The following is a 15787-nucleotide window of genomic DNA, read 5'->3' on the forward strand; positions in this document are numbered from 1 at the left end:
GGAGATATCTATTCCATTTATCAACACAATATGAAAGCAAAGACACATGAATAGTTTTAAAGAATGGCCTCCTTTTGTGTTAGAAATTCTTGCTGTATTTTTGGTAATACATATATGTATACCCGAAAGTTTACCATTTTAACGAAAGTATATAGTTCAATAGCATTAAATATATTCACATTGTCATGCGCCCACTACTACCATCCATTTCCATTTTTCGTCTTCCTAGACTGAAACGCTACACCCCTTACACATGAATTTCACATTCCTTCCTCCTCCAGCCCTTGGCAACCATTATTCTGCTTTCTGTCCCTGTGAATTTGACTATTCTAGGTGCTAGAAATTCTGGAAGTGTGGTCTTTAGTCCACTTCTAACAGAACAGCCTAGAAAATTAGTATGCAGATCCCTGGGTCCCACTGGGTGAGTCAGAACCCCTGGGAGGAAGGCACGATACACTGAAATTTTGACAAATTCTTCAGGTACTTCTGACCATAATATCTTAGATCCTCTACTTAATATTACACACTGGAGCTACATAAGTCATTTTGAGTGATTTATTTTCTAGGAAGCAGCCTGTACCATTTAGGGGCCTCTTTGCCACTAATCTTCCCAGTTCTCATTAGTAGCCATTTTTGTTTAGGGCAGTGCATGCAACTGAATTCTTTGATTCATAAAAATTGCAATTGTTTAAATAACATTTTGAATATAGTTATCACGATAGAAGACTGCCATTCCTTACTTCCTTCCTGCTTCTCTTCCTACATCATGTAGCACTGACTCCTCACTTCTCTTTCCAGGCATAATATCTAGATAGATTTATGGTGCTTTCCCTTCATCACATCATAGAACAACCTTTCAGTGGGTGCTTTCTCTGTAACAGAGCTGTCTCAGGAACCTGGAGCACCACTTAATGTAAAGATAGTACTCCATGATAGTACTTCCTTAGTGGTTTGTATTTTCTCAAATGTACTTTTTTTGCCTAAGCTAATTTTGCTACTTCGTAAATATATAAATTAATTTTAGAAAGGATAAATCAAGGAATAGAGAGTTGAATTTAGATTATGTGATGGTTATCTTGTAAAGACGAAGTGCACAGACTTGCCAACTTCAGCTGAGGAAGTAATGGGGTTTTAAAGAAAAGCAGGACATTCAAAGTTAGCACAGGTAATTTTGGATCCCGATGCTACATGCTACCTAGGAGACGTTAAGAAAACTACTTCCTCCCTGCGGAAGCCCAGTTGTCTCGTTTGGAATGATAATTCTTGCTCTAACTACCTCATCAAGCTACAATGAGAGCCAAATATTGTGTTTTTATGAAGGCACTTGTTAAAATTATTACCATTTGGCAAAAATCCATTCTAAAACTTACTGGCTTTCTTAAGTGAATCAAGCTTTCCTCTCACCCTGTAATTTTGAGTGGGAAGTACTCTATTAACCACAAACAATTACCACAATTTTTCCCCTAAAGGCAGATCTTTCCACAAAGAATTGAAAGCACTTTCCCTCTAAGAAAATTTATAACACCAATCATATCCACAGATTACATCATCATCTGTTGTTTGAGAAAATGATGTAAAGAAACCTCTGAGCCATAAGCCAGGAGAGCTAAGGAAGCTCATTTATTCCAGGAGGAAATGCTGGGAAAGGTGAGTAACCTGATGGTCTTGACATCGATTGAATTGGGATCTGGTGAGGAGCTTCCATTCTGGAGCACAATAACAAATTCACGACCTCTTTTCTGAATATGCCTTAATCACTACCACCAACTGCATCTTTAAGGTGATCAAATTGAAACATGAAAGAACTCTCCAGCTAAAACTGGAAATCAACTCTGTTACTGAGTTTAAAAAAAAGGGGAGCAAGTTCCTCTCAATTTTCCAGATTAGCTTTGCACGTAAGTTGTCAACTCTCTTCTCGTCCATGTTGAAAGGAACGTGTGTGTGTGTGTGTTTGTGTGTGTGTGTGTGTGTGTGTGTGTACATATGACACAGTTGGCTCACTGAAGCCTTGATCTCCTGGTTTCAAATGATCCTCCCACCTCAGCTTCCGAAGTAGTTAGGGCCACAGGCATGCCCATCACACCCAACTGATTTTTATATTTTTTGCAGAGACGGGTTTTACCATGTTGCCCAGGCTGGTCTTGAACTCCTGGGCTCAAGTGATCCACCCACCTCAGCTTCCCAAAGTGCTGGGATTACAAGTGGGAGCCACTGCACCTCATGGAACTTCGTATTTTGATCAAAGATCAAGTCGCATTGCGTGTTACCTTTCTTATTTAAAGGAAAGTAAGAGATGGATCAACTTCTCTTAATCACATCTCTGAAGAGCTTGAAAATAAAAATATGTAAAAGATAATCTGACATTCACACTTATATATTGTTCTTCTTTCCAGAGAGCTCAGATGATAAGATTTCACTGTAAGTCACTTTTGTAGCCTGTAAAGAGATTTTCATTGGCCTGAGGAGCATAGTGAAGCATGTTCATTGGCTAAAACCAATAGACTGTCTAAAACCAATGAACATGTCATAAAGGGTTTTACATATATGGTAGGCAGAATTAAAAAAAATTAGTCATTAATCTTTAGAGGACACACAGGGCATGTGACAATATTCGTTGAGGGAAATAAATTGAGCAGTCTTTTAAGTGATACTAACAGACAATTTATGCATAATCAAATACCTACTTGAGGAGACACTCAGCAGCAGATCCTAAGCAGACTCCTTGTATTCCTTGTCCGCTGGAGAGGAGTTGCTGCCTATCTGGTGGTGAGAAAATTCAGCCTTGCTGGGCATGGCCTCCTCCTTTTTTATGAGCTTTACTGAGTAGATTAAAGTTACTGCTATGTGTGTCTGTCTCTAATATTAGAATGAATTATTTGAGAGTGTGTTCTTGTTTTGTGGCACAAGGCCTGGCTCTCAGCAACTTTTGTTGAAAGAAAGGAAAGAACACAGGCAGAGAAAGAGGGAGGAGGCAAGGGAGGGAAGAGAAGGGGGTAACTTCAAAGACAGATTAAAGGCTGGCATTTATATTCACTTGATATATGCACATTAGCTAATTTAATGCCCAAAAGCCACCAAATAAGGTTAATGACCCAGGTTTTAGAGAAATAGAGACTTCTGGTAAGAAATGTTTAATAACATTCAACATTAAAATGGTATAAATGTACTAGAACTTCTATTCTGTTTGGCTCAAAAGGCTTAATTCTTCCACTATGATTTTCACAGAATTGAGGTACATAGTAGCACAAACTACACAGGAAAACACACACACATACACACACACACACACACACACACACACACACACACACACACAGAGAAAAAGGAGCCCAAGAAGTGTCAGGTAGAGGCATGTGCAACCTTACAGGAGCAAGATTTGGTGTCCATTGGTGGATCCTAGGTTAAGAGATAAGTCTACAAAATGAAATGGCTGGTCCCATCCATGCACCCTCAAGCCTGATGATCAAAGGTGTCTTATAGGCAGGAATGGAGCAGTCACTTGGTTAAAGGGTCATTCAGTTTGGCAAAAAGGACATAAGTGACCTGCATTAATAAAGGAATAGAGGATCAAGGGCCCAGATCCATTCATGTGACCAGGATATAGAGCAGGGTGCAGGAGGAAAGATGATAATTCAATTATCAAAACAAAAAGGGAAAATGATAATTCAATTACTAGGAGACTGGAGAATATGGCAGTCAATTATTCTGAAACCAGGATGCTACAAAAGGGTAAGAAGGAGTTTTAAAGGGAAGCCTTGAATATCTGAGTTCTTTCCTAAACAAGCCCTTTTCCACATTATATCTCTGTGAAAAGATACACAGAGGAAAGTTACCAGCAAAAATATATTCTCATTCTGATGATTTTTACTCACTGTGCCAGTCCACATGGGAAATGCTTTGTGCCTAGATTGCTGGCATGGGGCTAGGGCCTACTCTTCTTTCTTCTCCACTAAAATCACACAATTAGTTTCAGATTGCTCCCATGATGAAGGAAGGCTGATTAATGGGAAGACAACAGGAGCCTAAGAATGTGGCTGCAGCACATGGTGCTTCCAGCCCCTCCAGATCCTGCTTAGCTCCTCACCACATGAGAGGATTTAAAACAACCACTACCACCTATCAGAGAAATTGCTGGCCTTTCCTCCGGAAATAGCAGCTATGATCTTCCAGGTCTCCTACTATATGAAGGAAGTAATGGGGAATCAGTAGATTTAAGTCTAACCTCTATTAAATTGAGCCTAATTGGTATATTTAACCTCCATGGAGCCTTCACAACAACCCTACTCCTTGGAGGTGAAATGGTTATAAACTTTTCCTGGTCAATGAAGGCATAGAGTCAATGGGGAACCAGCAGCAATATTTATTTCACTCTGAGTCAGGTGCTCATTTATTTCTGGGTTACAACCTAACCTAACATGCAGGTCAAACCCCATGGCAGTAGATGCAAAAATTTTGATGGATGTAGCCAGGGAGACATTACATCTGGCAAAGTGAGCCATGAAGGCAGGCAGCATGATGCTGACTAAGCATGTCACACGATTATGAGTTTAGCAGCATCAAGAGAAATCCTGACTGCTTTGGAGCAGCAGTTAACTTAAAATATATATTCCATAATGCCTAGCTGATCTGCTTTTTCTAATGCCAATTTTTGATGAGAAAGAATGTGAAGACTAAGTCAGAGCTGATATAGATGTACAAAACAGCCCTGATGTATCTATATTTCCATGAATAATTTCTCACTTGTCATTATCAATTTCTGGGGACTTTGATTAGAAACAGTGAATTAACAAGGCCAATCCCATCTTTAAAAAGAAGCTTCCATTTATTCTTGATTTTGAATGACAGCAATATGTTCGATACTGGCCAAGTTCTGTAATACTGCAAACCTTTATTCTTTCAAGAGCTGGATAGCTTTTCTCCCTGAACCCTTTATCCAGGCTGTTTGGTAAATTGAGTTGCCCTTAAAATATTCTATATTTCAAATGTGTATAACCCACAGTATCTCTCTCTCTTTCACACACACACACACACGCACACACACACACACACACACACCCCACATATCAACACACACATCAACACATACACACACGTTCGCTAAAAATAGCCAGGCATGTAAACATCCACCAGACGAGATTCCCTGAACTTTGCTTCCTATTGGTCCTCCTGCTGTAACTTCACCTATATCCTCACATAAAAATACCCGACCTTCATCTCTCAATAACAACATTCAGTTTAAAATTCACCAGTGGCCTCAACCTGAAAATGAAGCCTTCATAACAAAAGTGGACTCAATTACCCCTTGTTTCTCCAATGTTGACCTCTCCATATTGCCCTGCCTTGGATTTTTCCCAGGCCGATATTATTGACTACCACAAAATCAGGTCCATCTATAAGTGGTACATTCTTCACTGATCACCGTCCTCATTTGATTATTCCTAATCAAAAGCAGGCTTAGTACTCTAGCCAGTATTACATTCTTCTCTCAGCCTGAAGGCACATCTCTAGTTGGGTAGACATAGATAATTCTTAATTCTCATTAGTCTTCAAAATGAAACCTTCATCCAGACATCTTCTTGCTGTCTTAGAAACATGCTGTTACATTAAATCAACACATATTTACTAGACATCTGCTATACGCTGGCTCAGTGCTAAACATCAAAGATCTAAAGGAAGCCTTGGAAGATCTAATATTTCTAATATCTTGAAACATGCTGGCTTTTATACCTAGAATACTTTCTCTATTATCTTCCATCTAAATTCTTTCCCTTTCAAATCTCACCATCTCCAAGAATATTTAATGCTTCTCTCTCTCTCTTTGCTTAACATGCTTTTTCTTCTTTTTAATAGACTGTGTGCTCTATAAAGGAAACGATCATTATTTGTTAATCCTTTTATTCTCATGTCTTAATCCTAGAGAGGAGAAAGGTGAATAAAAGAAGAATGGACCGGCCAGGCGCAGTGGCTCACGTCTGTAATCCCAGCATTTTGGGAGGCCGAGGCGGGTGGATCATGAGGTCAAGAGATTGAGACCACCCTGGCCAACATAGTGAAACCCCATCTCTACTAAAAAAGTACAAAAAACAATTATCTGGGTGTGATGGTGCTTGCCTGTAGTCCCAACTACTCTGGAGGCTGAGGCAGGAGAATTGCTTGAAACCAGAAAACAGAAGTTGCAGTGAGCCACGACAGCATCACTGCACTCCAGTCTGGTGATAGAGCAAGACTCTGTCTCAAAAAAAAAAAAATTAAAAAAATAAGAATGGATACAGGAATTAAAGAAAATAAAAAGGGATCATTCCTCCATTTTTTCCGGCTGTCACATAACCACTCTCTGAATATTTTTGGCATCTTTAAATTTCAAAATGCCTTCTTTCTTTTATTTTTAGACATAAGACCTCCCTCTGTTGCCCAGACCAGAGTGCAGTGGGGGAATCATAGCTCACTGCAACCTCAGCTATGCTTAAGCAATCTTCTTGTCTCAGTCTCCCAAGTAGTTGGGATGACAGGTGTTTGGCACCACTCTTGGCCTGGCATTTTTAACGTCTGTCACACAACCACTTGCATCCTTGGGATATATTTCAATACCTCTGTTCATTTTATGAGTGCTAGTCACCTTAGTTAAATGAGATGATGTGACTCTTAAGGCCAGGTTTCACATTAGTGCCTATACCACTGATGCACATTGTTTATATTTATTGAACAGCTATTGATTGACTTACTAATCTGTTATTGAGCAGTGAAAAGAAATTATGCTATAAGAAGTTCTCATTACGTTCATCTTCAAATTGAATTTAGAACCAAGCTCCTCCTACTCTGAATGGCCCCGTTCAACCTAATAAATGCCACATCATGCTAAAACTTTCAATTCAGTGCAAATATTAAATAAGGCATTTGTTCAATAATAAGTGAAAAAATTCTGCTGATTGACTAAAGCCTTTAACTTTAAATTGGTAATTGGATGTTATCTGCACAACTGGTTAAATTGTATGACATTATCAGTTAGTATGTTGTGTACAACCATTTTCAAACACTAATTCTTTTTAATTGTGTGTACCTTGATAAAACAAGCCAACAGTCTGCCTACATATACCATAGTGTTCCTTTACTTATTCACTGAAGTTTGGAGCTTAAAAATTTCTATTTGGGAAACAATATCTCATTATTCAAAATAGAATATATTAAAGTTTGAGGGCGCTTGATTTGCATGTAGTCATATATTTCTAAAGTGTATGTATGCAAGTTTACATATTCATTATATATAGGCATATCAAAATATCTGATATTGAACCAGGCATTGTAAACATCTAGGAAATATACAAGGGAGATGATGGTATCTAATACAGAATCACAGGAAATTCATTATATTATTTTACATAATCATTACATTATTTTATTACATTAAAAGAAATAAAATATCTATTAAAATACAGGTTTGAATTGGAGGATGAGCTGCTGATTCAGCAAACCTATACATTCACTTATTCCTACATTAACTCTGAAAAAGACACTGAACTAGGATGTATAGGATGTGTTAGGTGTTATAAAACAGGAAACTGAAGGTGAAAATACGAACTGCATGTGGGAAAATCTAGAAATTGGCAGGATTTCATGAATATGCATGAACATAAAGATCTCATCTGGGGTTTCTTTTCTTTAACAGAACATTTGTGCATTCTAATAGATAGTCATGAACTTTGCTTAATCACCTTTTGTGGACCTTAATATTGGAAAAGTATTCAAAGCACGTTTCTCTTGGGTGATATAGACTGGAGAAGTTCAGGAATGTTTCCTATCCATCAAGAAAACAGAGGACAGAACACACTCACAGTTGCCATATAGGGAACAACTGGCCCCATTCTCCCTGCCTTTGACCGCTCTTATTGATGGTGAGAGTGAATGCTCTGAGTGTTCCCCCCTCATTTTAAGATTAACAAAACCACCCTATTATGTGTGACTTAGGGATAAAAAAAGAAAAAGCTGTGACCAGGGGCAAATAGTTGCTTTCAATGTATATTTACAGGGAAACATCTGAAGAAATTATTTCTGTGTAACTAGAACCTTTGAAATCTGCACATGAATAATTAAATAAAGTTAAAGTTGCCACCACTGGTTTCTGGAGGCTTCTGAAGGCCTTAATTAGTCATGACCTTAGCTTTGGTCATCTCTGATTTTCTGTGTCTATCTTGAATTTTGCCACTTTCTATATTCGAAGATATTTTGAAGATGACTTAAATAGTCACTACAGAGTTGATTAAGATACTAGGAAATATGCACTAGGGAGAGGGGGATATTTTGCAGATGGCTAGAATAGTCCTCTTAGAGTTAAGACACTGGGAAATATGAACTAAGAAGAGAGGGACATAATTGGGTATTCTTCACAGGGGGGAGAAACAAATCCTCAAAAGAACTAATGAATTATAGTGGGAGAGAAGCTACTGGATATAGTGCAGAATATTAAATTTAAATATTCTCTTTCAAAATAGGAAAACAAAAATCATCTGCAGAAAAATTTCAAAGACATTAATTTATTCTATAAATGTGTACTGAGTACCTTTTGTGTTCACATGCTCCACTAACTGTGTAAATACAACAGTGAATGAGACTGTCTTTTCCCTATCAGAGCTCATAAAGTCCATGAACACATGGAGAAAACAGCCATATAAACAACTGATTATAATCAGTGTTCACTGGGCTATGTGTTCATGTAACATAACAATAATGCTTTATTATACAAAGTGATTTGATGTTGAACATGTATATATACACATATATGTACACACATACATATGCATCTATGTATCTATCACTTACAAAATCTGGAAGTAAATGGCCATATTTTAGTAGACATAATGCTCATTTAGGTAACCAAGCTATAAGGTGTTGCTTTGAGAAAGTTTAATCATAGATTAGTAACCAGCAGTCTATAAAAATTCATTACTTCTAAAGAATGAGAATGATTTATCTTTTTCCTATTAAGATCAGGACATCACATAATTCTAGCCAGTCAGATAACTTAACAAAATCTTTTGAATATTAATTTTCACAGGTACTTCTGAATCTTATTCTATAAAGGTTATGTTTTCTAAGATGGACACAGTAGCTGGACAAGAGAAGTTGAGAATATAGATTACTACAGATTTCCTGTGGAGATAACTGGCTAAATAGGTTTTGTCCTCAACAGTTAACAATGCTTGCAACTGTCTATGATCACTGCTGCCAATTATGGCAGTATAAAAAGCCTTTCAATACACCTGTCAAGCTTAGCCCCCTTATTCCTAGTGTTCCATTACCGGAATGCTAAGCATGCGGAGTTATTTATATACTACTGTTCAAGGTCATCGCTAAGGTCTGATTTTTCACTCACGCAGAAGTTTTAAAAATTGCAACCTGAGGCATAAATGGGTTAAGCATTTATGTTTGCTGTAAGCATCATTAGAAAAAGGTATAGTACAAAAGGAACTGTATAAAATATGTAAGGAATATATTAGAAGATGTTTCATATAAATCTTATTCCCAGACACAATCTTTGGCAGTATTGAGTGACAGAATAGCCACAAATTTTTAGGTTATTTATGGAGTTTATAAATAGGATGTTTGACATAAATATTACTATAAATTTGTGCTATTGTTTCTAAAATCTACAAAATTATTAAAAAATTATTATGGATGGATTATCCATTGTGCTTATGTGACATTAACACATTTAACATAATAAGAAATAGCAAATGTTTATCTAGCTTAAGAATGGAGACTAAAATTTTAAATTTGATTTATATTTAAAACATGAAAAGAATTAATTGGATAATTTGGATGCTGAAATGCTGCTTGACATAGAAATGTCGCTCAATTAAAAATGGATTTTGTATATGTCTAAATACTAAGAATTGTTTTTCTAGTTTCGCAGTCTGCTAGAATGGATCAGAATATAAAGGATCAGAATTTTCTTTTTTAACAATTTATTTGAATAGAAGTAGGCAGATTTAGCCCTCAACTTATCAGTTTAGTAATTTTGAAATTAAATCACAGTGTTCCATAGAGTTTTAGAATTATTAGAAACCACAAAAACTAGGTCAACTTAATAGTTTACTTAAATGACATGCTTTCATATTTTAGACAAACTAATCTTGGAATCCCAGCTGCTGGAAGCATCTGTTACAGAGATGTAGACAAAGAGAAGCAATATGTCATCTTAACTGGCTAAAAGAAAGAGAATGCTATGTTAGTCTATTCCTTGGCACAGATTGTTATCAAATCTCAAATATTCCATTGGGGTTTAATTGTTTACTAACTTTTCAGGATAATAAACCCTTAAAGAGTTCCATTATTTAATAAATAAAATTCAGCAAATAATGGGCTTTTTTGTAAACATTCATTTTAGTTTCAATCTTTACCATATTGTCAAGATAATTATTGTCCAGATTCAAATGTCTTCAATTTTGTCAACAAAACAAGTTGAAAAGAGAAATAACAGCCTCAAATTGATTTCAAGTGAATGGGATTCTCTTTTTTGACTTCAAAAGAATGGTTCTTACCTGCATCAGCATGGTAGGATTCAAAAGTAATCTAATAACATTTATTCACTTCCCAAATACTTATTACAAGAAGCTAAATACTGTTGTTCAAGTTAGGTAATTATTACAGTCACTATCAGAAATTAAGTAAAACAAGCAAAAAATGCTAATGGAGTTACTGTAACCTTATTTGCAAATGTAAGCCAATTTAAGTGATCAGCGAATATCTTCACATAATATCACAGAAACCCAATTAAATTAATTTAAAACACTGAATTACTTCCAGGGTTGACTTGTAATCAGCACTGAAACTTTTCTAACAACTAATTAAGAAAGGTAGTACACAAAGTTATGTTTCTAATTCATTTAATACCACAGTCTCTAAAGGCATTTTCAATTAGCTACATTTTCTTTAGTTTTACTCAATTTATCAAAGTTAGATAAAGCTTGAGACTAATGTTAAATGGTTATGACTCTGGTGAAATATTGTTTCTGTCTTCTTATAAGGGATTTCTATCCCTTGATGAGGCAACGTTTTCAGTAGAAAGTGGTTGCTAAGGAAAATCAATGAAAATGTTATATACCGATCAAACTCGGTTATTGTTTGCAAAAAGTAAAATTATATTAGGAGAGAATTAGAAGTAATTTTCTGAGTGGGAAATATTTTTCTTGTAATTGTGGTAAAATTAGACAAAGCTTTTATATGTTTTCTAGAAACAATGAGTTCTGAAGGAGACTCAGAAATGACAGGAAAGGAGAAGCAGAGAGAAATGCAGCCCTTCTTATTTCCCAACCTCTTTTGCCTTTAAAAGGAAACGAGAAATTGAGATGACACCCTTTCACCACCTGGAGAAAAAAATCAGGAAGACTTTTTTCCTGGTGTGAAGACTAGCAAAATATTCCCAAGAGAATGCTGAATGTTAAACAAACAACCATGTCAGCTAACACTTCAACATTGTCTGGTTCTTCACAAAGCCTGGAATTATTCTCAAATTTTTCATGTTACTCATAAGCTCAAGTACACATTTCTTCGGTGCCTATTTGAAACATTCACCACTCACTTTCTCCGGTCCTGCCCCTCCTTTTCTCTTAGCTCATGATTCTACTTTACTGACAAAAGCTGCCATCCAGCCCCACCCACCCTCACATCTTCACATCCTCCCTGCAGTCTTAGGAGAAGGGCACACTCCCGCCAGGGCTTGATCTTCTACCTGGGCCCTAGCATTGACTTCCTTCTCTTGTAAGGACCTTGCTCCATCAGTTATCACGTCAGTGCCTCTCACATGGCTTTTGGAATATAATGTGCTCAAATTTCACTCACTTTAAAACAAAACATGTAAATAGCTAATAATAATCATAGGCACACATGCACACAACAACAACAACAACAACTACTACTACTAATTCTGTGTATGTCAGCTATTATGTCCCATCTAAAGGCCACCCCATTCTCTTTCTTGAATGGTTAACTTATACTCACATTTAAATATCCAGAATTACTTCTGGAAACACCACCATGGTTACCACATTCTTGTACATCTCTAAGGCTGCACAGTGATTGCCGTTTGTCTTTCTACAGTCCTGAGTAGGCTGTGGAGTAACTGAGGCCCTAGGTTGTTCACCTGTATCCCCAGCATGTGGCACAGTGAATCAGGCAGAAAGGTACTCAGTAACACTGACTGAAGGTAATAGTTTTCTGTAAACCTTCTCAACTAGTGATACAGTCCTCACTTTCTTCCTTCCTTGCCCAGGATAAGACAGTTACGGACTTAAAATTTTGAGTTGAAGTCATAGTAACAGAGTTGTCTTCTATCACGTCTCTAAGCTTTGTTGCAAAATGTTGTAACTAATTGTTAACATATGTTTATCTATCACTGGACTCTGAGCTCCAAGAACTAAGGATCTAACATTACTTAACCTTCCCATTTGAAATACTAAATAAAAGATTTCAAAAATTATCTAAAGAAAAGAAAATCAGGAAGGAAGGAGACGGAGTTTTTTGAATAGGGGGAGGGGATCAAGGCGAGGGGGCGAGTTTGTAAAACACAGTGAGGTAAAATGATGAAAAAAATAATTCCAAAATTCTCACTTGATTTAATATAAAATAGTAATTATTTGTCAAAAGATTAACAATGCATGTTTAATTAAATAAAATATATCTTCTTTTCTACATACACTCAAATTTTAAAATTCACCATCCACATTGTATGACATATCTAACTTCCCCACTTATCTCAAGGGATAGTCTTAATCTTCATAATAAGATAATAAGATTATATACTTTGTTACTTTAAAAACATATGACAATAATACTAAAGTAATGGAAATGGAGCATCAAAACATAGGTCAATCATTGATTTCATGACCATCCTAAGAGCTAACAGACACGCGCTGTTATTTTGATTTTACAGCTGAGAAAACGGAACTTCAGAGAGGTTAAGAGGTGTGCACACTTGGAATTCTGAAAAAAATTGAAGAAGGTGAAGGTAAAAGGGAGAAAGAAATATCAAATTTGCTCTTTGAAAATGCTTCATTGGGAGAAATGCAATTTTAATCGGCAATGACAAAAGCTTACTTAGCGTTTACCTCTTGGAGCCCAGCTCTGACCTTTTTGTGATAGAAATTTTACCAAAAGAAAAAGCAGGAATCACTTCATAGCCCTTTGGATAACCTATTTTTTTTTTTTTTTTTTGAGAGGTCTGTGCCTTTCAAGTAATTTATTCCCCAAACACTCTTAAATTCTAGGGTGGCAAGAAAAGTAATTGTTAACTAAAAGCTTAACATCTAATACAGTTTACATCCTTTTTTTTTTTTGACATATGATACAGTAATAGATTTCCCTTTGTATGTGTGTGTAACATGCATATACTTTGGAGAGTTCTTGGATAATTTATATGTATCGATTCAGTAATAATACCGTGTTCCTCTGCCACAAGGCACCTTCGTGTTTCTCCCATCCTATTTGGCCCAACTAGAATTTCCCTCACCATATTTACTTCCTTTGTTTATTCATCTTTCCCAGCTGTTTTTTTTTCATATCCTTTTATGGGGCCATTCTTCTGTAAGTTTTAGAGTACCCAGAGCAGCATCTTTTATTTTATTATAGAAACTTGAGCAAGAGGGATTTGCAAGATATGTATGTCTATTGTCATTTAAATGTGAATACTTTAAAAAAGTTCTTCCAGAACCAAAACATTGGAGTGTGACAATGAAAATACTTGTTGCATTCAAGTAGTAGTAATGTGGAGGATTTTTTATTCTTTTTCTGAAAAGTAACTTTTATGTTTTATACAGTTTGGCGATAAATAAGGAAACAGAGTCTTGTAACTGTGGCATCTTTGCTTTGATGACAGATTCAAAGTTAAAAATACAATTTAATGTTTAGCAAATACATTTTATCAGGAATTCAACTTCCAAATATTATTTGCCCCTAGGGAAAAATGTGACCTATTTATCCACAATCTGTGTTATGACTTTTTCCATTTTTTAAAATGAAAAGCAGAGATGTCTGATCATTCTTACCTTATTTTTCATGGCTAAACATTGAGAGGCAAGCAATATGCAAGAGACTTACCCACTCTTCCTCATCGTAGTCTGAATGATGTGGTATGGAGTCCTGTCTTCTCATCAGTGGGGGCTGGTCTTGGGGACTGCTCTCCTCTGTGCTGCTCTTAGGAGAGGGCGGCTTCTTAAGAATACCTCCTGGCCTTGCAGTGTAGAGGGCTAAAAGAGCACTCCTGACGAGTTGATCCTTGAAGGCATGTACAAAGAGCTCTGTCTGCAAAGAAATTGACAAGGCATCTCAGTATACAGCTGTGAAAAGGTCAGTTGCAGATTTGTTGGTACTTAAGTGGTGTGTATGGTAGAAAAAGTACAGACAACCAAAGAGAGAAAATGAATCATACCAATCAATGGAAAATAGTTCGGTTTTGGGATGTGGCCAAGGCCTTAAGTCCTCCTGTTTTAAAGTTAATGCTGAGGTTTTAAATGCATTATAAACACCATCTCTCTTCTCAAACTTCTCCCTTTTAGTTTCACAAATCCTGTCTTTGGAGATGAATTTCACTGGGGGTAATCATTTGAACAACATCTACCTGCTGCAGCTTTCAAGTCATTCCATACACACCTTAAAAAATGTAATCAGACTATATATATTTTATTAAAACTGCAATTACTTTTGCACCAACCTATTTTAAATGAAGACTAAAGAAAGACATATGTCTTTAAAGAAAGGAGTTGTATTTTTTTTTTTTTTTTTGTATCATAAACAGATCTCAACAGTAGAAATGGCATATGCAGTCTTCTTCATGAAAACATCAGGCCTGTATTCCTTATTATCACCTCCTAAATGCTTTCTTCAACCAAATTGTTTCAGTAATGCTTAATGTTAATGAGGTTACTGTGAAACTTGGCATATAGATTTTACAAGCTGGGGGCAAATACCTAGTAAGCGATAAAGCAATAAAGCCTTCCCAACAATAAATAACTTTACAGCTGTACTTTGCAATTTCCTAATGAAATGTTTAATAGTGTCACCGTGTAATAGACTGAAGGGTACAGTAATTAGTATACTTAACATGCATGTGGCCTAAAAATATGTTCAAAGATTAGAAATGTAAGTCAAGCAATGGCCCATATTGTTAACATAAATACTATGTAATCTCTTAGGAAGGAACCTTTTAGCTCATAGCCTTGTACTGAATAATAATTGATATTGTCATCATTTAATGAGACACTCTTGATGATACTGGCTTCACCACTGATATAACACACCATCGTTATTTCTTGGTGCACTCTCAATATACAATCAACAGTTCTACGCCTAACTAGTTTAAATTATCTCTAAATCTTATTGTCAGCATCAACAACTAAAGAAAACCAGTTAAGCCCCCTGTAAAACAAGTGCCCAATAAGACTTTGTTAAATCTGCATAGTTACTTATTTGCCATAGATCATAAAATTCTAGAGGTGAAAGGAATATTAAAGTTGATGTCTTCATTAACTAAGATAAGAAAACTAAGAAAGAAGTGTGGTGATATGTTATAGGGAATATTGCCTATAGGCAGCACAAATGGAACAGGATGAAGTATTCTAACAAATCAGCAGCTTTCTCCCTGGTTCCACACTACTCACCTCTGTCATAAAACTAGATGTTTCTGCTGTAGAGGGACCTGTTAGAAGGAAAACTAAAAAACAAAAAGCGATAGCTTTAACATCAAAAAAAAGGACGTCCACTCAGAGACACCATCCAAAATCAGCGACCTCAAAGATAA

General features: G+C 36.2%; 1 protein-coding gene across 9 annotated transcripts in view; it reads right to left on the minus strand.

The window, feature by feature from the left end:
* INPP4B (inositol polyphosphate-4-phosphatase type II B) overlaps window positions 1-15787 on the minus strand; it is an 840435-nt gene that overhangs the window by 115780 nt on the left and 708868 nt on the right. For all 9 annotated transcript variants that reach the window (XM_017532667.1, XM_037740455.1, XM_017532659.2 and 6 more), the window contains one exon: window positions 14089-14292. In XM_017532667.1, the coding sequence (XP_017388156.1) occupies window positions 14089-14292 (204 nt within the window). The remainder of the gene's footprint in view (window positions 1-14088; window positions 14293-15787) is intronic.

This window comes from Cebus imitator, unplaced genomic scaffold (genome assembly GCF_001604975.1).
Source record: "Cebus imitator isolate Cc_AM_T3 unplaced genomic scaffold, Cebus_imitator-1.0 Scaffold4, whole genome shotgun sequence".
In the NCBI taxonomy this organism is placed as follows: Eukaryota; Metazoa; Chordata; class Mammalia; order Primates; family Cebidae; genus Cebus; species Cebus imitator.